This window comes from Odontesthes bonariensis, chromosome 16 (genome assembly GCF_027942865.1).
Source record: "Odontesthes bonariensis isolate fOdoBon6 chromosome 16, fOdoBon6.hap1, whole genome shotgun sequence".
Taxonomy (NCBI): Eukaryota; Metazoa; Chordata; class Actinopteri; order Atheriniformes; family Atherinopsidae; genus Odontesthes; species Odontesthes bonariensis.
The window spans coordinates 10,154,371-10,177,602 of NC_134521.1; the positions used below are offsets into that span (position 1 = coordinate 10,154,371).

Genomic DNA, 23,232 nt, shown 5'->3' on the forward strand with positions numbered 1-23,232 from the left:
CACATTCTACAAAACAGTGATAAATTAGTTCATAAAAATGTTATATAAAGTGCACAGCTCTCACGTTTGTTTCTGTTTGTCTGGCTGTGTTGTCCTTCCGCTTCAAAGGACGGGCCACCAGTCCAATCAGCGACGATTCATGTCACATCACACTGTCCCTTTTTTTCAGAAAATGATGTAAGCGTATCGAATCGTATCGAATCGTTGGCTGAATATCGCGTATCGTATCGTATCGTGAGATTCGTGTATCGCTACAGCCCTAGTTTGCAGGTGGGCGATTATCCAAATATGGTCTTCAAGCCAGAGCGCTGCCGACTCTAAGCCTGAAAACTATACTTGTATTAACTCTTTATTTGGCCAGAGCAAAGCGCCGCTTACATCAGGGGCTGTGGGTGGAGTTATGGATACCAACCAGCCATGTTAAAAAAAATTTAGAGCCAATGTAGCATTTAATCTGCTTAATCCAAGAGAGAACAATTAAAAACTTCTCTTCAGCACTGACATGAATTTAAAGCAACAGTCGAGGGAAATGAGCTTTCGTTACATTCCCCTGCTGATTAATGTTTTAATGTCACCAGTGGCGGCTGTGAACACTGCCCGATGCACCACACATTTTTTAATATTGTCAGCTGGCGTTCATATGTATTCTGCTCAAAGCAGCGGAAAGCGTTTGGAAACGCTCGTCAGTGTTAGCAAGGAGCGTTTCCAATCACCGACTGTTGCTCAGGACGGTGTTTAGAATTAAAATGGTGATATTAAGACTTCAGTTTGCTGGAAAGACCAAAGAAACTCTGTGGCCTGTGCAAATAAAGTGTCTGAATGAAATAATGACGTTGTGCTGTGGTGGCTCTCTGGTTGTGGTAAATCAAAGCCGTTCTTAGCTTGAGCTACCTTAGAGCCGACTCTGTTACCAGCCCTGAACCAGCACTGGAACCACTTTGGGGAACACGAGGCTGACAGTGTAAATGAATTTATCAACCTTGAATGCCTTTTAATGAAATGCACTCCCTCAATAGCTGTTGCTCATACCAATAAAGACTACTTACCTTATTTGCATCTGTGTGTTGGCAGAAGTACAGGTACCAGGATGAGGAGACGCCCCCCTTGGAGCACAGTCCGGCACATCTGGCTCCAGGGAAAAGTGCAGAGATGCTTCACATGAGCGACAAGAACCTTGCTGCCATGGAGGCCATACATGGCTACACACCACATACGCATATCTCTCCTGTTAAGGTAGGACACACGCACAGACACGGCTGCTGATGTACACCTTTGATCAATATGCAGCATCATTTCTGCAGCACAATACACTCTGTTGTTGCCCGCTGCGGTGTGAGAGTAAACACACGCTTCAGGAGAAGAGCACGGTGCTTAATGTTTCCACAGCCAGCGGATGGCTGTGATATATTTACACTCCTGAATTATCAATGTGACACCAGTGTGATGAACTTGGCTTCATATTCAAAGTAATTGTGACATCGTGGGTGATATAATGTGAGCTGCTTCGCAGAGATCTTGAAAAAAATACTCAGTTTACACACTACTAATTATACAAAGTGCATCTACTGTGGAAATGGATAATTATATGAATAAATTTGATAATGAAGGCTCGAAAGAATTCAAATTATTGACAAAAAGTGCATAAAACATATTTCAGACTATGTGTTCCCAATAAGCAAATCAGCAATCCTGATTCTGGGTCTGCATTCCTGAGCAGAGTCAACAGGAAAGTATAAAGTCCTGTAATGTATTTAGCTTTCTTCTTGTTTCGTTCTCTAGTGGCATAATATGCTCTAACCTCGTTAGATATTTATCATATTAGTTTCACTTACAACATGCAAACACGTTATCCGTTATAACTTTGTACTCAACACCATAAGTTGTCTGCTTGAGGCCCTAATTTCTCTACATAAGTGCTTTGATGGGAGTATAATGTAATAATGAGGAAAACACACCTCTCGGTGTCAACTTTAAACCTGTATGAATATGGATATCAGGCGATCTGATATCAGTGCTGAGCAGAAAGGCGATCAAAGAGCAAGTGAACACAAGGTACATTTAGGATTGAACACTGCGATCCGATCCCCTGAGCCAATCAGGGTTCCAATCAGCGATTTCAATCAACAATTTTTTACCATTTCATGCAATGCTGCGAAGAGAAAGAGTCGGACAACCGGAAGGGTACAGTCGCATTCCCGAAGTGGAAAGAGTATTCAACAGCTCTGCGACTGATGCAGGTTTCAATCATGAGGAGACATGGAGACCGACAGCACAGGAGCGAGCAGTTACAGCTGACATCAGTGGGAACATGAGTAACCTGCCTGAAGTGCATTAACAGCTGCCTACTGCAGCTACAAATGTAAAGGTGTAAGCTATGACGGCCACTTAATGATGACCCGTCTCATATGCCTATATGTTATCCAACAGCTTTACTGGCTATTAAGACTCCGGAGCTCCTGTGTTCATTTGCTTTAGAGGCTGGAGTCTCTCTGTTTCCCACATGGGTGTGGAATGAAGTCCCCAGACATGGCCATTAAAATGCTGCCTTTTAACAAGCAAAGAGGAGAAGCTGAGTTATTGTGCTTTACTGCAGCTGTTTAAAATATACAGCTTCCTCTTCAGTATGAGTTGTGGTGGCTGGGAGAATTCTCCTTAAGGATGCTGAGAGGGTGCAGAGTTTAAGAACACTGTAAAACTGAAATCCTGTGCCTTAAAGGGATAGTTCGCCTCTTTTGACATGAAGCTGTATGACATCATGTCAAAAGAGGCGAACTTTCCCTTTAAAGTGCACTTACAGTCATCATATAAGCCACTGCAAACAATTGATTAGAAGGCAAAGTGCACACAAATTATTCTGGAGACAGATTTGAAACAACTCAGTAGGCTACATAACATGACCAACAGACAAATGTAATTGTGCATCTAACATTCTTCGCTTTCAGGTTGTGCACATGAAAAAAATCAGCCAGCTTAAACTTCACAGACAAGACTCACATAGAAATAATAAACTATTCGCCCAAGGAGACGATCAGTGCTGCGCTTGTTGCTGTTCAGACAAAACGTGGATGTCAGCAGAAATGTGGCACATGTCAGTCTGTTGGTGATGTATTACAGAGATAAACCAATCATCTGTTTTCTTTTACTAAATGCCGACACGCCTCCTTTTTTTTAATCTTTCTCGTTGGTTTGACTACTCATATGGTCCCAGCAGAATTTGTCATCCAAGGAGTCCCAGCTGATGGGTGTGTCATTCATTAGATTTATTAAGGTGTTTTAGGGCCAGAAACCTGCTCTTTTCTCTAAATTTAGTCTTCAGGAGGTCTATGTGAGCCATTGGGTGTTTCAGATCATTTAATTGGCTCATCCAGACAGCTTGTGGTATCTGTGTATAAATCTGTGTAACTGCAACAAGAGGGAAATATCATTTAGCGCTTACATTACACATTCTAATTGTGTGTGTGTGCAATAAGTGCCTGAGTATCTAAGATTTATCTAATATGTTTGTGTTGAAATATCTTGAAAAGATTGCTAACAAAACATTTATTTACGTGCTCATGAGTATCCAAAGTCCTTCCCTGTCTAAGAGCTCATATTACCACATCAGGCCATAAAATGGTTGTTGTTGCAGATGGATTATTCTCTCTTGTTTGGGCGAAGTTGAGGAAATGTCCCAAATGAAACTGTGTACATGTGACCTGTTTCCAAAGACGTGTGTGTTCAGTAGGAAAAAAAAAAGAGGCTTGTGAATATCACCCAGAAACAGGGAGGGATGAGGAAATTAGTCAATGTTTTGTTCTTGTTGCTCAGTATTGTTTCTTTTCAAATGATTTGTACAGCGGCTCCGACAGCTCAACGTCTGCTGATGGAAAAAGAAAATTATTACCCCGATTATTTAGATCAGAAATCATTGAAATCACGTTTGTTTATTGTGATTATTTTAATTGGCACTGTCGTGTAAATATAACCCTTCTTCCACATCTGTGTTGTGTTACAGTCTGGCTGTAACTCACAATGTAGAGCGGTAGGAGGGTTGCTGGTACAACTCTCGCTTTGGATGACAGTGTCTGCTAAATGAATGTAATGTAATGGCACGATGCATCATACTGTTCTGCAGTTCACAGAAACACTGTCAACAAGCCCACCTAGATCACGAGTTGGCATTATTATAATTAGCTGTTATTAGGCCCACGTAGACATTAAACCGGCCACCTGAGGCTCCTCCTCGCTGCCCGGTGCTGACTGCACTTTGAGCATAAATGGATTGGAGCCTTTGGGACTACTGTGGACAGGAGGATGCAGCGGCACCCTCTGAGCAGAGGGAGTGTGTGCTGTGGGATCTCCTGCAGGTGAAGAGGGTGCTTACAGAGTCAGGAAATCACTCACAAAGTGCTGAAGTGTTGCTGCTAACTCCTGTGTCACCTCTGCCTGTCTTTCCTGATGTGTTTGGTTATGCACAAGTGAGCATCTACATGTAGTCGGTACGGGCTGGGAGGAAGGTTTGAATTCAGTCTATCCTGCAGCAGGTCAGCTGAGTCAGTCTCAGTTAATTACCTGTAATCTAGGGATGCAGCGATATCACTTTTTTTCAAACCGATACGATACCGATACTTGGATCTGAGTACTTGCCGATACCGAGTACCAATGCCGATACTTCTACCAAAAAAAAATGCAATGAATTGGAAGACAGGTTTCGGTCTCACTAGCCTAACCACACTGTTCCTGATTAGCTCGACATCTCCCTGAGCCGCCAATCTAAAAAAAATGAGGGCTGGGCGAGTTAACTCATTATTATCGCACATTAACGCAGGTTTTATTTTTTATTTAAAAAAAAAAAAAAAATTTAAATTACAATAAAAAAAGAATTTTGAGGGCTTTTTTGCCTTTAATCAAATCAAATCAAATTTATTTATATAGCACATTTCATGTACAAACAGTTCAAAGTGCTTTACATAAAATAAAAGCATTGCAGCAGGGAGTGTAAGAAGCATTAAAAATACATAAAAGAATATAAAGATAGATAGATTAAAGGATAGGAAAGTTCAGAGAGACAGGAAGCAGGGGGCAGAGAGAGGGGGAACAACACGCAGCACGGGGCCGTCCAATGTGGGACTCGAACCGGGGCCAGCTGCAGCGAGGACTGTAGCCTCTTGTACATGGGGCGTCTGCTCAACCCACTACGCCACAAACCACCCCTGTTTTATCATTTATTTTATTATTGTAAAAGTCTGTTGCTCACAGGCTTTTATTTTGTAAAAGTCTGTTGCTGTCTGCTGCGGAACCGGAAAAGGATTTTGCGTACAAATGCGATTAATCGTGATTAATCAGGGAAATCATGTGATTAATTAGATTAAAAATTTTAATCGTTGCCCAGCCCTAAAAAAAATACAACAAAAATGACAAGCCACCCTCTGATCGCGGTCTTCATGCAATAAATTGGTATCGGTTAACTTTAATGAGTACAAGTACGAGTATATTAGAATAGTATCGGCCCAATATCAGTATCGATGCGTCCCTACTGTAAACTGCTTGTTTGTGTTTTGGTTGCAGTCGTGCAAATTTAAAAAATCTGCATTTGTTGTATTTGCATGTTGAGGCATGACGGCTGCAGTGTTTTTGTTGAGCCTTCTGCTGTCACTGCAGGATCAGAAATATAGGCTACATATATATCATTCATCTGCTTTGTGCCATGTTGGCATAAAAGTGAGAGTATCTGTTCATTTTATTCTCATAAGGCCGTATAAATAGATAATTAATTGTTGTTTTCGTCTAACTGTTTCTGAAAATTAAACCCTATTAGGTGGCTAAGCTATGTGCAATTAAAAGTTAAACTGTTTGTCATTTTGATGGAGAGAAAGTTTAGGGCAACATCTGGGTCATTCATGTTTTAGATAAAAATTCTATTCCGTGTGCAGCCAATATTCCACAACATTTGCACAACATTTAGAAACTATAAAGTCCCAAATACAAGCATGCTGAAATACTGCAGATGTTTACCATTACAGTGAAATCCGAGTTAATAAATGTATCATTTCTGCACGATGTGAAGCGTGTTCCTGTGTAACTAACATGGTTTCTCACTTTCCTTTTTTTTGTTTTTCTCCTTGCTTGTATGTTCTTAAAGGAATGGTTTGGCGTAAAATGATAATTTGAGCATCACATGGTCATGCCACATAATTTATATGGGTGATGAGCTTTTCTCCGAAAGACCGCAGTATTCCGAAATTGGCTATTTTGAAGTGTTTTGTTAGAAACGCAGCCAATGCAACTGTACGGTGCCAATTTGGAAAATATAAGAAATCGGTTGTTTTTCCGCGATAAACAAGCTCAAAAGCGCTACATACTTCAGCTGTGTCATAACAAAGGCCTCGTCAAGCAAACCGAGGCACAGAGAAGTTCATCGGACCACACAGCCTTTCACTGGCTTGTGTTTTCACCGGTTGTCGTACCACCATGTACCTCCAGTACGCGACCGAGCAGAAAGCGCCCACTGACGCTTGCTCCGCACATCTCTGTTGTTCCTCCCGTTCCCGCAACTCCTCGTCTGTATATTCGGGCTCAAACAAGTATGGTTGGCCTTCAAACGCAAATGGCTCGTCTTCAAAAAAATTATGGTCGTCTTCTGCCATTGCGTCTCAGCCTCCCTTTGATAACTTGAAGCAGGAGTTGGAACTACCGGTGATGTCTCAAAAAACACTAGCCAGTGAAAGGCTGTGTGGTCCGATGAACTTCTCTGTGCCTCGGTTTGCTTGACGAGGCCTTTGTTATGACACAGCTGAAGTATGTAGCGCTTTTGAGCTTGTTTATCGCGGAAAAACAACCGATTTCTTATATTTTCCAAATTGGCCCCGTACAGTTGCATTGGCTGCGTTTCTAACAAAACACTTCAAAATAGCCAACTTCGGAATGCCGCGGTCTTTCGGAGAAAGGCTCATCACCCATATAAATTATGTGGCATGACCATGTGATGCTCAAATTATCATTTTACGCCGAACCATTCCTTTAAGCTACTGTGACTTGTGCTTTCAGGGCGACTGCAGATTGGTTTCCTGGTCATTCAATCTAACCAGCACATGATATTTACTCTGCAGTTGATCTTGATAATACAGGCGGTGGGCAGTCTGCTGTTTTTGCATCTAAATCTGTCAGCAGGAGGCAAAAGACTTCAGTCAAGGACCTTCGCTTGGCATGGAAAGAAGAGGCTTTGTAAATATGCAGAGGATGCAAGGTCCCTGACATGACAACAACGTAACATCTTTACACAGCCACCGACCCTGCAGCACAAAGTTCATTTTGCTGGATGGCTGTTTGCACATCAGTCAGTCGTATTTGCATAACATGACTTTATACCTTTAGGTATCTCCATATTATTCATGTTTATCTCGGCCTCTCTCAATCTCTGACGTCGTTTGCCTGAATTATAGCACAATAATGAGTCAGTTTTTTTGTTTTCTCTTCACAATGTACTTATTTTACTTCCAGCGGAGAGCTGTTCATTTGATCTATACTGCATAACTAGCCTGTGTCTAAGTCTAAAGCATCACATTACCCATTATCTCCATGTTGATAAATCTGACACAACGGATGAAAAACGAGTTTCAACAGTTTTGACAGTGAAGAGAATCATGAGATCTTGTTTTCCTCCCTCTTTTTGTTGCCTTTATATCCCAAAAGAACTTGTTTTATGAGGAATGTGTGATCTAAATCTAGGCCGCAACAGCATTTTTCTTTGTATTATCTCAGAAAAATAGTGTGTTATACTTTAAATGAAAACTTTTGTTCTATAAACTTAAATTGTAAAGCACGACTGCATCTGAGAGAACGGCCCCCATTAGTCCAGCGGACACCTGGATTTCCACAAATTAAATTCTGGCGCACGAGACGGAGAACCAAAGTTCTGCGTGACATAAAAATACAGCCTTATAAAAAGCTGTGAGCAGCATGAGAGGCGGTGGGGAAAAAAAACGAGATTGTCTCTCTTTCTTGAGGATATTTTCTCCCTCACATGAAAGGGATGTTGACGATGTTCACAATGTTTGGGGAACCAGGATTGGCCCTATTTCTATTTCTGGATGACTGCTATTATTTATGAAGTTTTGTGTTTTTCATCAAGGAGAGCTGAATGCATTATGAGGTGAAAAAGGTCTGGACTCACTCAGCTCAAAGTGAATTGCCTGCATCATGTAACGGAAGTGGTTTGCATCCTTGAATGGTCATAAAAACAAATATAGAAAAAACTGTAACTCTATCACGGCCCGATGGAGGACGGCGGATAAACACTTGAAGCCACTTTGCTTTTGTCCCTCACAGGCTTCCTGCACACACACACACAGATATTACTTGTCTTTTATAAATCTCTTTTGGTCTTTTGTCCTCAACCAAGCGCAGTTGTGGGTCAATGAAAATTAAAATGGAGGAAAACTCCTTCCAGGGTTCTGGCTAATGAATTATGCTTTTCAGTGCTGTGAGTAAAGACGGAGTTTATTTGTGAAACTAGCATCCTGACAAAGATTGTTTTCACTATGGAACACTGTTTTAAAAGCTTTCTGTAAAGTTCTGAAACTGTATATCATAAGAAATATTTAAGATGGTGGATCACGATGGCTGTGCCACAAAAAGGTATCGCTGCGCTTGGAAAGGAAATTACAAAGATTAGTAATTAGAAATGAAAGTTGACTGAACAATTTAAATAGAAATAGAAACATTATTTATTCATCCCCCAGTGGGGGGAAATCAAATAAGTCAAGTAGCTCAAAAGATTTGAAATATCTACAATGATTGTATATTAGACAATAACAATAACAATAATAAATGATTTAATAAATAAATTTGAGAAGAACATGTCAGCAGTCGCTCTTAAAAAGCCTCATGGCAATGTAAAACAGAAATTGGCAATCTAACTAATGAGGCGTACGTGGGGGGATAAAAATGAGGCGTAGAATACCAAAGAGGTAAGAAGAAAAGTAACGAGCTCATTGTAGCCTAATGTAGCGGAGTAAGAGGACAGTTTCTGCTGCACACATCTACTCAAGTAAAAGTAAAAAGTATAGAGATTTAAAACTACTCCGAGAAGTATAATTTTTTCAAAAACTTACTCAAGTAAATGTAACTCGTTACTACCCACCTCTGCTCTGGCCCCTCCAATTTATTATCCAGCACCACCCCCGGGTATTTGCAGGTCTGCACAGTCTCCATCTCCCCTCCATCAATGCAGACTGACTGGCATGGAGTTAATTTCTGAGAACGGGTTTCAGGACTTTGATGGTACTAAATTTGTAGTGAGCAAACGATTATCCTCGTAACCCTGTAACAAAAACAGCCAATTTCACGAGCAAGTTAGTCATAAATGATTATTACTTGATTGCTGCAGACTGGTTAGTTGTCGGACTCACACTGACAGCATTCTATTAAACTTAGCATCTGAGCAGTTTACAGATCCTGCTGATTCAAAACATTTGCATTCAGCAGCGTGGAAACTATTTGAAAAACTAAATGCTTGAAGCCACTTAGCAGATTAATTAGGCTGCTGAATAAATCATTGGGCAAACTTTTTGAAGGACTCTTTTATCCCACCAAATGCACAGTCTTTAAGTGCACTATGATCATGCACCCAGCCCAGTTCATGCAAAAAACTAATCAAAGGAGATAAACTCCCACCAATGCAGGCATCATTTCCTGCCATTTGTGACAAGCTATGCCACTGTGGTCCGCCATCTTGTTTTTCAGCCATGCGCTCATCCTTATTTCTGTGTTATTACCATCCACAACCAAACACATGAGTAATAGATGCTTTTCAAAGTTGAAGTGGTGTTTTTTTTATCTTTTTCTTTGCTATTTATGGTTAATTATTATTTGACACTCGAGCTGTTGACATTTATGATGAATATGTTGAGCGTAATATTATCAGTGATGATGATGATGATGACTATGGTGATCATTACCACATTTTGTGTTGCTGCTGCCCCCTCACGCAGCACCATGATGACTTCATGGTGTCTTAAGTCTCAACATTGACGTTTTATAACACTGCTCCCTTCTTTGTGAACCTCACAAACCAATTTCCAAAAATGATTTTTGTTTCATCTCTATTTCAATGCTTCTACGCCTCCTTTCCCCACCCAGCCTGCACCCCCCCAGCAAATTTTCACTAAAGCTGACTTATAAGCACAACATTGGCCCATTTAAACTCTTCAGCTCCAAGGGAAGTCTTAAAACAGATGGTGTGGTTTAATGTATTAGAACTAGTTAAAAGCTTTACTTCGCCACAAAGAGCTGCCAGGATAGGAAATGTTTCCAGGGGAGCCTTCGATACAAGGCCATGTCTGTACATGAAAAGGGGCGTGCACAGTTGGAGTCTGTAAATAGAAAGATCAGCATGCGCTCACCTCCATGATACTGTACCGGAATCAGAAAACAAAGCTGTCTAAACGTTTAGATTTTAGTTGCAAAATCTCTTATTTCTGATGGAAGAAACGTGTCTGTTGTCAAGTGAAAATTCTGCGCTGCTTCTATTTCTAAAATTCATTAGGCGCAGGATTTATTTGGAGCAACAGCTCCAGCTGTGCAGAGTGATACGCTCCGATTTAACAGGCGTTAACAAGTCCGACTGTTTATTGTCTCTAAATCAGTTTTCCATTACCTCATCTATAACTGAAGCAAACAACACCTCAGCAGTCTCTATTGTCTTTTGATTCTGTTTCTACCATCAATCACAAGTTCAATTTGTGGTTTAGTATAGAAGGTGATAAAAAAGATAATGATAAGGTAGCTTAATAAGTCATTTTAGCCATTTTAACAATCTAAATATGTTTGAATTGATGTTGCAGTAACTGATATATCCAGTGAACACCTATGTACAGTCAGTGTTAGAGTCTGGTTACTTTTACACGGATCTCAACGTGCACGAGCAGCAGTCATATCTGAAGGAACAAACTAAAGTGGTAGCCACTGTTCCTCCCTCATGCCTATCTGCACCGCCCCGCACATTTACCCCTCTCCCTTCTGTTGTTTTGCAGCCTGTGCTGATGTCTACGGGACATACTCCAATGTACACCTCCGCCGTTTCCACTCTGGTAAGAGCACAGCCATCCATGTTGCTCCGTCAACTTTCAAAGCTTGTAGCATCATCATCAATCATCATCAAGTGTGATTTTTACCCTTGTTTTTCGTCCTCGTTGGATTTTGTGGCTTCTGTCTCACTGCACAAAGACGGCTGCCCATTCATTGCCCATTCGACCTGTATTCTCAGATTCATGATGTCTAGGATTCTTTTTGCCCATCATATCAATGTATTCATACTGAGTGTCGTCCAAATCTCCTTTGTCTTGCAGATTCGTTCTGCTTGTGATCAATGGATGTTTGTGGGCCTTAAATCACACGACTGAAACTGAAATGTTTGGAATATCCAATTTCATTCACACTGTTATCATATTGCTATTCACAATGTTTTGCACTCATGCATGTGTGTTTCTCAGAGGTCTGTTTCCTCAGGCCATGAGACTCGGGTTTGAAGAATGAGTCTCCAGGATGAAACTAACCCTCACATGTGTCACTGATAAACCTTCAGGGGTTTGCTCAACATGGAAAAATGCCTGCTTTTTGCAGCACAGCCTGAAACCTGTAGGTGTCAGTGTTAGACTACGCAGAGTGACTTTTATAACCTTGAGAAGATGGCTATGTTGCTCCAATAATAACTTTCTGATCAGACAGGTTGCTTTGGCATGATACGCTGTGACTGGGCGTCTGTTGCAAAGTCAAACATGTATGATGGCATGCTGTGCCATGCTATCAATTATCTGTTACGACCTAAGGAAGAAAGCATTTATAAATATATCTAAGTTTGAATGGAAAGCAAAGCAGAAGTGTGCTGCAACGTAATTATTATTAGCAGCGAAAGAGAGAGATCATCGTTACAGTGAGCGGACGACAGGCCTGAGCTCTTGCAGCGTTTCCTGTTTTTTTGGCCCAACTTTGACGGATGCCGTCTAATAGCGCACGCTTATAATTGAACTGTTTTACATATGTGAGAACCTGCCTCCTGCAGCATAGAGTCATCAATAAGAAAAATGCACGTACGTTGCCATCACACACACTGAATTATTTCCTTCTGCAGATGTGTGCATTCAATTTTCCACACCGGTCGGGTAAAGTGTGCACTGTCTACAAGATGCATTGCAGTAAAGCCTTTGTGTGTGCCCGACTCCTTTGCAGCCAGCGTAGTGCCCGTGTGGATGTCATTGATGTGTAGGCGGTGTCGTCAGTCTGTCTCTTTATTGCTTTAATGGTGTGGGGTTTGCCAGTACCACTCCAGGCCCCATTGATTTATGGGTAGGATTGTCTCTGGAAGCACTGCAAAGGCTTGGCAAGTGAGAGGAGGTCTTTGGGTTATGCACATGATTTAGCAAAGAGTTGCTTTAGCTTTATATGACATCAGTTCTTTTTAAAACTTGTCATATAATGTAATTGAAATCTTTTTTTTCACACCACACACAACATTTGATATTGATCGTCCTCCTGCTCAGAAGCTTTACGTCTGAATAATTAACAGACGATACGACATTATGTGCTGAGTTTTGTTCTTATTTGTCTCAAAGTTCGGAAGCAATAGGGTCAAAATGTCACACTGTATGTTACATACAAGGAATAATTAGAAACACTTGTTTAATAAAAGCTTGTTTCACCTTTCAATGCAACAGACATCTGTCAGCTTGGCTATGATACAGTGAGTTCATCAACACAATAACCTGCCCAGTAGCCAAAATTTAAAACAAACAAATCAATACATGACTAAACAAAAAGAGATTTGGATAATTTGTGCTAAAAAAAAGACCATCAACATGAGCATTTGGACATTTACAAAAACCTGTAGCCTATTTATCCAGAATGACAGAACACAACTTATTATATTTCTGTGAAATGAATGATGCAAAGTTTAAAGTTTTTTATTTCTACACAGTGTTATTAATCGGGTTCTATCTGTATAAGGAAAGCAGTGTCAGGATGAAAATTTCACCTGATTTAAACCTCAGTGAAGGCTCAATAAACCTCTTGGTTGGTATATTTACTGTTTAAAGGCTGCAGTTCTGATGCTGAAGTGAAACTATTGGAAGAACATTATGCTAATGCTACCAAGCTAATACACTTAGCTTTAACTACATCTGTATTGCACACCAAACCTGTCTGTTACTTCTGGTTATTTCTGAAATAGTAAAGCAGTTATAAAGCTTATTGCTAAAAGTTTTGCTTATTTTTAAGTAAGTTTATTGGCATTTTTTAGTCAAGCATTTTAAATCTTCATTCCTTTATTAATGCTGCTATAACATAACGTAAAGGTAAGTAAGTTTGTGTCATTGTGCAGACTGTTGAGCCAGAGACCCTTAATGGAAACCTTCCTTGTTTGGCTTAAAATTATTTTTATTTGCCCTTTGAATAGGACAGCTTGATCAGCTTTACCTCTCTCTGCAGACAGACATTTAGCTGCTCACATGAGCCGATTAATTCAATAACTTCACCCAAAATAAAATAGATGGAGATTTTGTCAGACAACTTAAAATCAGTGACTGCTGCTCAATGTGTTTTTTTTTTTAAACTTTCAGTAGCCTTTTCCGATCAGTTTTGCAGACTGATAACAGAGACATCCATCCATTTTCCTATCCCAGCTGCCATCAGGTGACAAACGAGACTAACAACTGACTCTGGGAGTGTTTGTGATTGTGCACAGTTACTTTATTAGATATTCAGTTGTATATGAAAGGAGAGAAAGAGAAGCAAACAGATGTTAGCGGTCTGTATCGCTTCACATTAGGCAAAATGCAAATATTTAATCTTCTATAGGAATAGCATCAGTATCAGAATTGTTACTATTGATAGAATATACCAGTATGTTCTGTATGAAGCCAGTTTGTATAAAAATACTGGGATATCATTTTCTGTTCCATCACTCAAGCCCAGATGGCTAAATAATTTAAAGACGGTGACAAAACAACAGGTTCCTTAACTCAGTTTGTGATTGGTTGATAGAATTAAGGGCCGTTAAGGCCTTGTTGATAGCTAACCACAATAAAAAAAAATTTAAAAAAATGTTGGCATCACGTTTATATTTACTGTATGAGACTTTTAACTTGCCCAAAGACAGAGTTCAGTTGCCCCAGGCAGTAATTACTGTCAGGCCCTGATTCTGCATGTTCTGGGTGAAGATCACTGACATGTTAACTTCTCCAGAGGCAGAACGAAGCCGTTTGTTTCCCCCATTGGTCAACCACTGGGAGTTCTGCAGCTCCCGTTGTGAGTGCTGATTATTTAGGAAGCGGGGCCGATATAATGTCAACATTATTCTGTCAGTTTCAGGCTGCCAGCAGTGATGAACAAGCTGCAGCCAGTTGTCTAAAAATGTCAGATTATGACTGTTTGTAATTATGTGAACCAGCATGCAAAAAGAGCTGATGGAGAACTTAAACCAGCCTGTGTACTTTACTCTCAGTCTCATGGATATCATGTTTTTTCATTCTAACCACAAAACTGTATTCTTTTCACAAATCCTCCTCAGACGAGCCCCTTTGGGATGATGTTTGACACTTACCAAAAAGAAGTGTTTCCAGCACCGTTTCCCCGAGAGTTCTCCACAGATATCCTTCCTTCTGTATTCAGTATCTGGCTTCAATCTCCATTTATTTCTAACCTCCTGACTTTTCTTTAATAAATGTTTAAATATATCCCTGCAGCTTTGGTGTAATTACCGTGCAGCCGCAGCTGAGGTCTCTCGGGGAGGAGAGAAAGAGGGGAAAGCATGCACTCGGATAGAGAAGCAGAAAGCAGTTCATGCTAAGTGACGCAGTGCCGGCTAGAGATCCTTGCAGTTGGACGGCTGACAAAATTGGATACCGTGGGTTAAATGGAATGATTTTATTCAACAGAACGAGAGCATCAGCTGACAGGCTCGTCCTTCAGCAAGTCCTTACATAAGGCTTTTTTTGCTGTGCACGCCTGTCAGCATGCTCGTGTGGTGCTGTGAATATGTATTTTATAGTTGTCGATCAATCTGTTTCGCAGCAGGACAGCTGTGTTGGAAAGTGCTCTGAAAAGCACCATTCATCATTGAACATTTTTTTCAAGGTAAAAAGATAAACAGATAAATGGCAAAAAGGGGATTTTTTTTTTTTTACCCTTTTTTCTGACCATCGTGTCTTTAAAGAGATTTGCTATCATTGGTGCTGACCTCGCTGGCAGCTGAGCAGGCGTAAAGATGGAAGGCTCCAGTGTGTGTGCAGGTCTTGGATTGAAATTATTAGAGCAGAATTACAACAGTTCTTGGCTTTATAAGCTGTTTTTTTGGTGAATAAAGAAAGAGGAAACCTGAAAATGATCAGAACATCCACACTTACTGTCAGTCCTGTGGTTGACTGACTGTAAAACTGGAACTTACGAGCCCCCCCGTCCCCTCCCCTCCCCTCCCCTCCCCTTCCCTCCTCACTTTCCAATGCTTCCTTGGATGAGTCGGGCCAGTCTGAGCTGCCCGTCCGAGCTGCCCGTCCTTCCAAGTTCAGTCAGAGAACAATTCCTCCCCCCTCTCACATCACTAGCGCAGACATTATACAGAGAGACAGCTAATTAATTCACCATCAACTTCCCTGTTCGCTGCTCTCTCCCTCAGCAGCAGGGATGGGAGGGGTACAGTACAGTGGCAGCAGAAAATATGAACTGCATTCTCACTGAGGACGGACCGGCAGCAGGGAGGCACCCTCATCGCAGTGCTCAGCCAGACAACCAAGGACGAACAGACTTGTTTGTAAATGCTCTTTTTCGACCTGGATGGGGGATTTCTGAGGACGCGCGTGTCTCAGATAATTATGAGACTTATCGGCAACAGGTCATTTTTATCCCTCAGAAACTGCTGGATGAAACTGGGCTCCAGTCTCCGGCCACATCTCAGGACGAAGAAGACGCCTCATTGGGATGCGCTCTGTGCGATTCTGGAGTTTAAATAGTCTGAAGCGGTTTCCTACGTCTTAACACGTGTTCTTTTTGGTGATATATTTAATTTAGATTGAGAAGAAGCTCAAAGGGAATGTGCTTAGTTGAAGAAGGTAACTTTTAAATGAGGCAGCTGGGGCACTCTGTGGTTTCTGACAAAAAGTTATGGCAGGGCCAAGATCTGATGGCTCCCTTTGCAATCTTACTTTTGTGGTACTTTGTGGAGTTTCGGAAGGCTTCTGAAGTGAACTCCAGCGTACTCTTTGTGGTCGTGCATGTTATTTTGGGAGGTCATCGGAGTTTGCTTCACAGCGGTTTAAATATTGGAACCGAGGCACAATGTTCATGTCTGTGTGGTATGCCAAAAAGATGGGCTGCCGATTCCTCAACAATGTACGGAAAGCCAAGAAGTATCGACGCCATAAGACGGTAGGCAAGTCTTAAATACATTCCTCTAACTTATTTTGCCTCTTCAGTATATGTTGAGGTAATGTGACGTTGTTTTGTGGTGTCTGCACTAATACAGAGGTCAGACCGAGGCTACGGCTGCTGTTTTAAATACAGCAATTCTGAGAAATCCCAGAACGTGACGCTAAAACCCTGCTCTGATGGAGTGATTTTTCTTTTAGTATCACTATTTTATTAATGCATATCCATGGGATTGACTAAGAAGTCAATAATTTAGCAACGTGCATAATTTACTTCAGATTTACTTCTCACATCTTTCACTAAAAACACACACACACACACACACACACACACACACACACAATAGCAGAAGTAGTTAAATCACCATTCATCCAACTCTAATCCCATAACGGCTAATTACTGTAAAACACGTCACAGAAGTCTTGATTTAGCTTCTCCACCTCAAGCTTGAACAGTTCAGTCTTCTGTACCTCAGAGAGGGCAGCAGTTTAGACAAAAAAAACACGCTACAGTTGATCATGGTGTGTTTCAGACAAGGCCATCATCTTGCATATGGATGGGTTTCACATCTTAAAGGGGAAATACAACATTATGGATATTTTAATGCATCATCTGGTTTGAATCACACCTACCACGATCCCCTCTGATTAGCTTGAAAATGTGCATGCAGAGAGGAGGAGCTGCTTTTCAACAGTCAGAATATGGATTTTTTTTTAAAGAAAATAACATTTTAGCTCCACATAAAATACTGTAAACGCTTTTTCTTCGTTGTTTATGTTTGTGTGAACTCTGGATTTCAGCTCGCAGTGTATAAATCTATGCAGGTTTGGGTGTAGAGGAGCATCGGTGCTGCCTGTGGAGACATGCCAGAGGACAGCTTGGCTGAATAGCTGGTGCTAAAATATAGGTGGGCAAGTGCAGCCAAATACAATAAATCCTCACAGCCCTGATGCTGAAAGACTTCAACAGTGCAGAGAGTGGGAGAGGAGGCTCTGTCAAATTCCCTGCAGGGAAACTGTCTGCACGAGGCTTAGATTTCTGCTGGCTGTACTCATTATTTCTTTCTCCAGATAAGGATGTATTTGACAAAGTGTTCGGCAACACCACACATTGGACACAGCTACGCTTTGAAGCTCTGCACATGTCTGTTACAATCGAACAGAGTGCTGTCAAAGCACTCTGGCATCTTGTGGCATAAGGGTGGCAGCTTTCACATTATAGCGGTGGATGTACTTTATCATTACACACTGATAATGATGATTTCTACTAACAAAGGGAGCTTAAAGCATAGGACTGTGGTAACTGTGGTAATAACTTCTGATATCTAGCTGCAGCTGTGCTTTTCCTTCAGTGAAAAATGGTCACCCATAAGGATCAATACAATTTTAATTGGGGTCAAAGTCACTGCTCCTAAGCGGTCCAAAGGACATCGAACTAGCACCAGGGCCTTTGACTGAGAAAAGCTAGCATGTGATGACCTTACTTTGGAAAATACTGGTTATTCTGACACTGTTGCAGGCCGTGAACACACCTCTATAGCAACGGTGTTGCGATAGCAGAATAAAGATTGATCAAACGGTTCGAGGAAATCAACAACATGCTGAAGGTGCATCTGTGGGATGTGCTTGATTGAATAGAAAAATTACATCAAATAAAAAAACTGAAGTGCCCTCCTCAAAGTTGCAGAACTTAAAGGATCTTGGTGCTTGAGAGCTCAGAACACCCTCAGAGATCCTGTGGAGACCATGAGTGATTTACGTTGGGTGAGCTTCTGATTCCTTCTCCCATCATGGAGGATCTTCCAAAACCTCGCGTGCACTTTGAGGAGATAAGGAAACAGGAGGCTTCTGGATGAGCTTAAAGACGAGTGTTAACGTCCTTGCATGTGTCCCTTACATCCTCGTAGTGAGGAGCTAAAACACGAGGGAAGGAAGGAACAACCCTGATGGTAGGCAGGTGGTGTTAATGTTGCATTTGATCAGAGTAAATCTGGACACAACAAGGAGAGTTTCTTTCTCCAGTTTAATTCAAATATCTTGGATACGGCTTTTCCTCTGAGCCCTTTTAAAACCATCAATTCAAGGGTACACAGGAAGGGTATGTTTCAAATGCTGGCTGAGATAACTCCTTACTTTAAATCCAAGCCATAAAAGCATCATCTCAGCCTTCTACGGGGCGGTGATGGTGTCTGACCCCAGCTGTGCCCCCACGGACAAGCTCGATGCATCACTGAAAGAGGACTCAATCTGAAAATAATTGGAAATTTAGAGTTTAAGTCAGCTAAAAGTGGTGAATCAGACTCAGGAGGTAAACCATCCTGCGTGTGTCTGAAGCTGAAGGCTAGCCCACATTGTACCAAGTGCAAAACTGCTGAAGCAACACTTACACTGTGCAGAATGAACTAGTTATGCCACAGACATAAAATGTCAAACTGGACCCATATTTTCTGGTTTGGAGTCACTAGAGGGGAGGCACATTTAACAGCAGAGGAATTACATTCTTTTCCCTATTTTTCCTCTTACTTAGTGAGACGCTGCTCGACCCAATTACGAAAAACAATTTGTGGACATTATGTTCCACATAGAACTACTTCTCACTTAAAGATTATTACAAATACGGGCCTATTGTTTATGACATTTCAGAACTTGTAAATGCAGATATTAATGCAGCTTGACTACTGGCAACTGCTACCAATAATAATCATTTTCATATTCACCATTTGCATTTTGCACTGCAAAATCTGCCATGAGGAGATTCTGTATTCTTTATTGGTAACACAGCGATATAAATTCTCCCAATCTGTGCTTGAAGCAAAGAAGTGCAGCACAAAGGACAGAAAGATGCTGAAAGGTTCACAAAAGATGTCTAAAAGTTCCTAAACCTACTCGCCCACCCCGGTATTACAACTGTGTGGGAAGCCTTGTCATTGCATCACTTAAGGCCTTGAGTTCAATGGGGAAGACTTTAGACCTGCGTCAATGTGTCTGCAGCAGACGTCGGTTTTATTCCTCTCTATTATTTTACAACACCCTCATACAAGCATTCATTTTCACTAAAATGATGCGGTCGGGGCAACAATAATGGGCACATCTCATTTTTACTTTAGAGAAACAACCACTTACCAACTGTTGAGTCTCACTATGAAAGGCTATGAAACTAAAAAGAGATTAAAGGGATAGTTCGCCTCTTTTGACATGAAGCTGTATGACATCCCATACTAGCAATATTATTTATGAACATTTTCTTACCCCCTGCTGCGTCCTGTGAGCCGAGTTCCAGCCTCATTTTGGTGTCGACAAAAGTAGTCCGGCTAGTTGGCTGGGGTTTAAAAAATAAAGCGTTTTGCTTCTCAAAACAATATGCGTTCAAAAGAGTAATACATTTGCATCAAAAAATAGTTGTTCAGGAAAAAGTCAGACCTCACAATCGCTTGGCACTATTTTCTCTCCCTTCGTATCACTGCGTGCTGCCGCCTGCCGACAGCTGCGCCTGTTACAGTGTTTGCTGGGGACTGCTCGGTCTGCACGGTCTACACAGCAGGCAGTGATACGAAGGGAGAGAAAATAGCGCCAAGCGATTGTGAGGTCTGACTTTTTCTGGAGAACGATTTTGTGATGCAAATGTATTACTCTTTTGAACGCATATTGGCATAGTGGCCCCAGCCAACTAGCCAGACTACTTTTGTCAACACCAAAATGAGGCCGGAACTCGGCTCACAGGACGCAGCAGGGGGTAAGTCAATGTTCATAAATGATATTGCTAATATGGGATGTCATACAGATTCATGTCAAAAGAGGCGAACTATCCCTTTATATTGAACAACACATATATTCCTTAAACACCAAACCTTCATGTTGTGTAGCGACACGCCTGTCCTCCGGAAGGTTAAGGTATACTGGACGAGTTTAAAGTCAAAGAAAGTTTAAAAGTGTTATTTAGCCTGAATGTAAAAGTGTTCTCTTTAAAAGCTGAGAAAATGAGCTCAGACTGGCTGTGTTTGTGCGTGTCATGAGCGGTCAGGTCTGTGAAGGTCAACAGGCTGATTTCATGCTACTTATTGCTGCTGTAAGCACTTTGGATGCGTTGTGTCTTTCTCATGCAAATCAGCGTGGTAAAGAGCAGACCGTGTTCTCTGAAGAGCAACGTACGCACGACTGTATCGACATCTTCCAACATCGGTTACTTTGATGTTAGAAGCAAATTCTGAAGAGAAGTTTGAACAAATGAGAAAATGCAACAAGAGAGGATTACTAAGACTGGCGTGTGGCGGTTCTTTTCAGGATGTTCGCGCTTGTGCAGCCTTGCATTCGACTTGCTGTAAATTGTTCCCTGACTGCAATCATGAAGCATCTTCCAGAAGAAACAGAGGCCCCTGGAAAAGCTCAGAGCAGGGACACAAGTCTCTGCATCCTCACATTCTTCCCCCTCGTCCTCCCTGGGTGGAGCTTTAAGAGAGAAATGAGCATAATGAAAAGCACCCTAATGCAAACAAGCTGGCAGAGGAAGTCTTGGCACGTAAACCTGAACAACTCAAAGCCAAAAACCCCGTCCTTTCACTGACTTACAGCCTTTTCTTTCATATTCTGTCACACTCAGTTTCTGATTAATAACTTTTTCAAATGCTAACATTCAGTCCGGCTTTACTTTGAATCATTTTGCTTTTAAACATTATGGTTCAGGACAAAGTTTCTAGAATAAAATCAGCATCCTCAGTAAGTAATGACTTATCATTACTTACTGAGGATAACTGGGCTAATAATGCAGCCTGTCACCATCATGGTACCAAGGTTGTGTGTCCTTTTGGCCGGAGTGTGCTGGGACGGTGCCAGCACATGTCAGTGTGGCTGAATATAATTTACTAAGAGGGTTTTGAAGCAACTGCTGGGCTGTGGGGCGGACGTTTACATCCACAGCATTCAGGAGGCGGTCATTTGTAGCACTAATAATAACAAGCTATACTCTAATTAAGCTTGCTGTGGGAGGAAAATACAGCTACCACCAAGAGTTTGGAAAAACAGCACAAATTATTTTTGTGTGTACTATGGATGGATAACAACTCATGGCTCTGGATTAGTTCTCTGTATCCTTCAGCAGGGTGACAACTGCAGCTCAGTGAGAACTCTGTTATCACAGCTAAGAGCTAAAATTACCACCCGTCTGGGCTTTGACTGAAGCTTGTAGCCTTAAAGACTGTGTCTTTTCTCTCTGCTTCCAGGGAAATACTCCTCCAGTGGTGGTGAACACTGACACACTCGATGGCTCCCCATACGTAAGGATAAACTTTAATCTTCCTGTCCCAGAATTATTAGGAAATATTTCTTTATAAACAGTCTGTATTATCAGTACAGCTCTATTTATTTCCCACGAAACCAGGTAGATCTTGTATGAATGGCAACAGTAATTACTTTTACTCATTTTTAATTAAACTACATTTCTCTGTTTGATATACGGTTTGACATGAAAGAAACATATATATTTTCTGAAGACCAAAGTTATGAACATTTTATAGTTGTGTGGGATGAGAGAATGAGGCTTTGCAGGGAACATCCTGCCATCAGTGAAACGTTCTTTTTGCACCACTACAAGACTAAGAATAGTCGCTTTTTTGGGTCAGACACCAAAAGTTTGAAGTACCTTCAATGCTCTCATCCTCCGGGACTTCTTAAACTGCAGAGGTCAGCTTTACATGCGTAGCTTAATCATTCATCAAGGGGTCAGGCTGGGCTAAAAAGAATAGTGAACCAGATGGATGTTAAACAAAATGAGCTGACTAGTTAGACTTCTTCAATTGTATTAAACTGTCTAGATGCAGTGACCTATTCTCTTGCTTTTGACCGAGCTAACCTCGTACTCTGACAGGTGAACGGGACAGAAGGAGAAATCGAGTATGAAGAGATCACACTGGAAAGAGTGAGTCTTTAAACTTCACTCTATGTTCACAGCATGTGGCAGCATCCAATTACATATTGTAATTTCTGTGGCGCATCCCTAAAGGAGGACGTAAGGTGCCCCAGATGTGATAAATGATTGCTGCGTTTTTACTTACATTTGCTGATGCAGGGTAACTCAGGCCTGGGCTTCAGCATAGCAGGGGGAACAGACAACCCTCATGTGGGCGACGACCCCAGCATCTTCATCACCAAAATCATTCCAGGAGGCGCGGCAGCTCAGGATGGACGACTGAGGTAAAATTCACTGGCACTGAGCTACAAAGCAACCTCACATTCATGCATGTCCCTGCAGCTGGACAAACTGAGAGAAGGTGCTACAGTAGAACCTCCAATATCATCAGTAAATAGGGATGGGAATTGTTAAGAATTTAGGGATTCCGGTTCCATTATCGATATTGATTCGGTTCCTTATCGATTCTCATCCAGCTACATATTATAATTTAATTTATAATATTTTTACAGCCTGAGAAATACAATGTGTGGCCGGGGTGCGTGACAAAAGACCGAAAAGCGTGACTGTCATGCTCAACGCGTGAGACTCGAGAGCCCCGTTACGATCAACAGGACCTGGACGTTTTACATTACCTCGTGTAACGGGTTGGCTGTTGATTCCACTTCCACAATGACTGCCAATCATATTTACCTTTATTCGTGTATCATGGACGCTCACTGGTTGGCAGGGCTCTCCTCAGCACGTAAATATGGGCTGCGATGTAGGCGCAGTGCCAGTACACGAGGATTGAGTCCATGGTAGGTTTGTTACACAAAGCACAGCGTTATACTGAAACTGTATGTAATGTAATAATACAGTTAGCAGGATTATTATTATATATTATGTTCAGTAAGATGGCGACAGCATTGTATTTGACTAAATGTGTTGGAAAGG

At 41.4% G+C, this 23,232-nt stretch overlaps 1 protein-coding gene across 3 annotated transcripts in view; it reads left to right on the forward strand.

The window, feature by feature from the left end:
* The window catches only part of dlg4a (discs, large homolog 4a (Drosophila)), an 83,719-nt gene that overhangs the window by 39,229 nt on the left and 21,258 nt on the right, over nt 1-23,232 (forward strand). For all 3 annotated transcript variants that reach the window (XM_075487763.1, XM_075487762.1, XM_075487761.1), the window contains exons 2-6: nt 1,072-1,233; nt 11,013-11,069; nt 21,611-21,664; nt 22,255-22,305; nt 22,456-22,580. In XM_075487763.1, the coding sequence (XP_075343878.1) occupies nt 1,072-1,233; nt 11,013-11,069; nt 21,611-21,664; nt 22,255-22,305; nt 22,456-22,580 (449 nt within the window). The remainder of the gene's footprint in view (nt 1-1,071; nt 1,234-11,012; nt 11,070-21,610; nt 21,665-22,254; nt 22,306-22,455; nt 22,581-23,232) is intronic.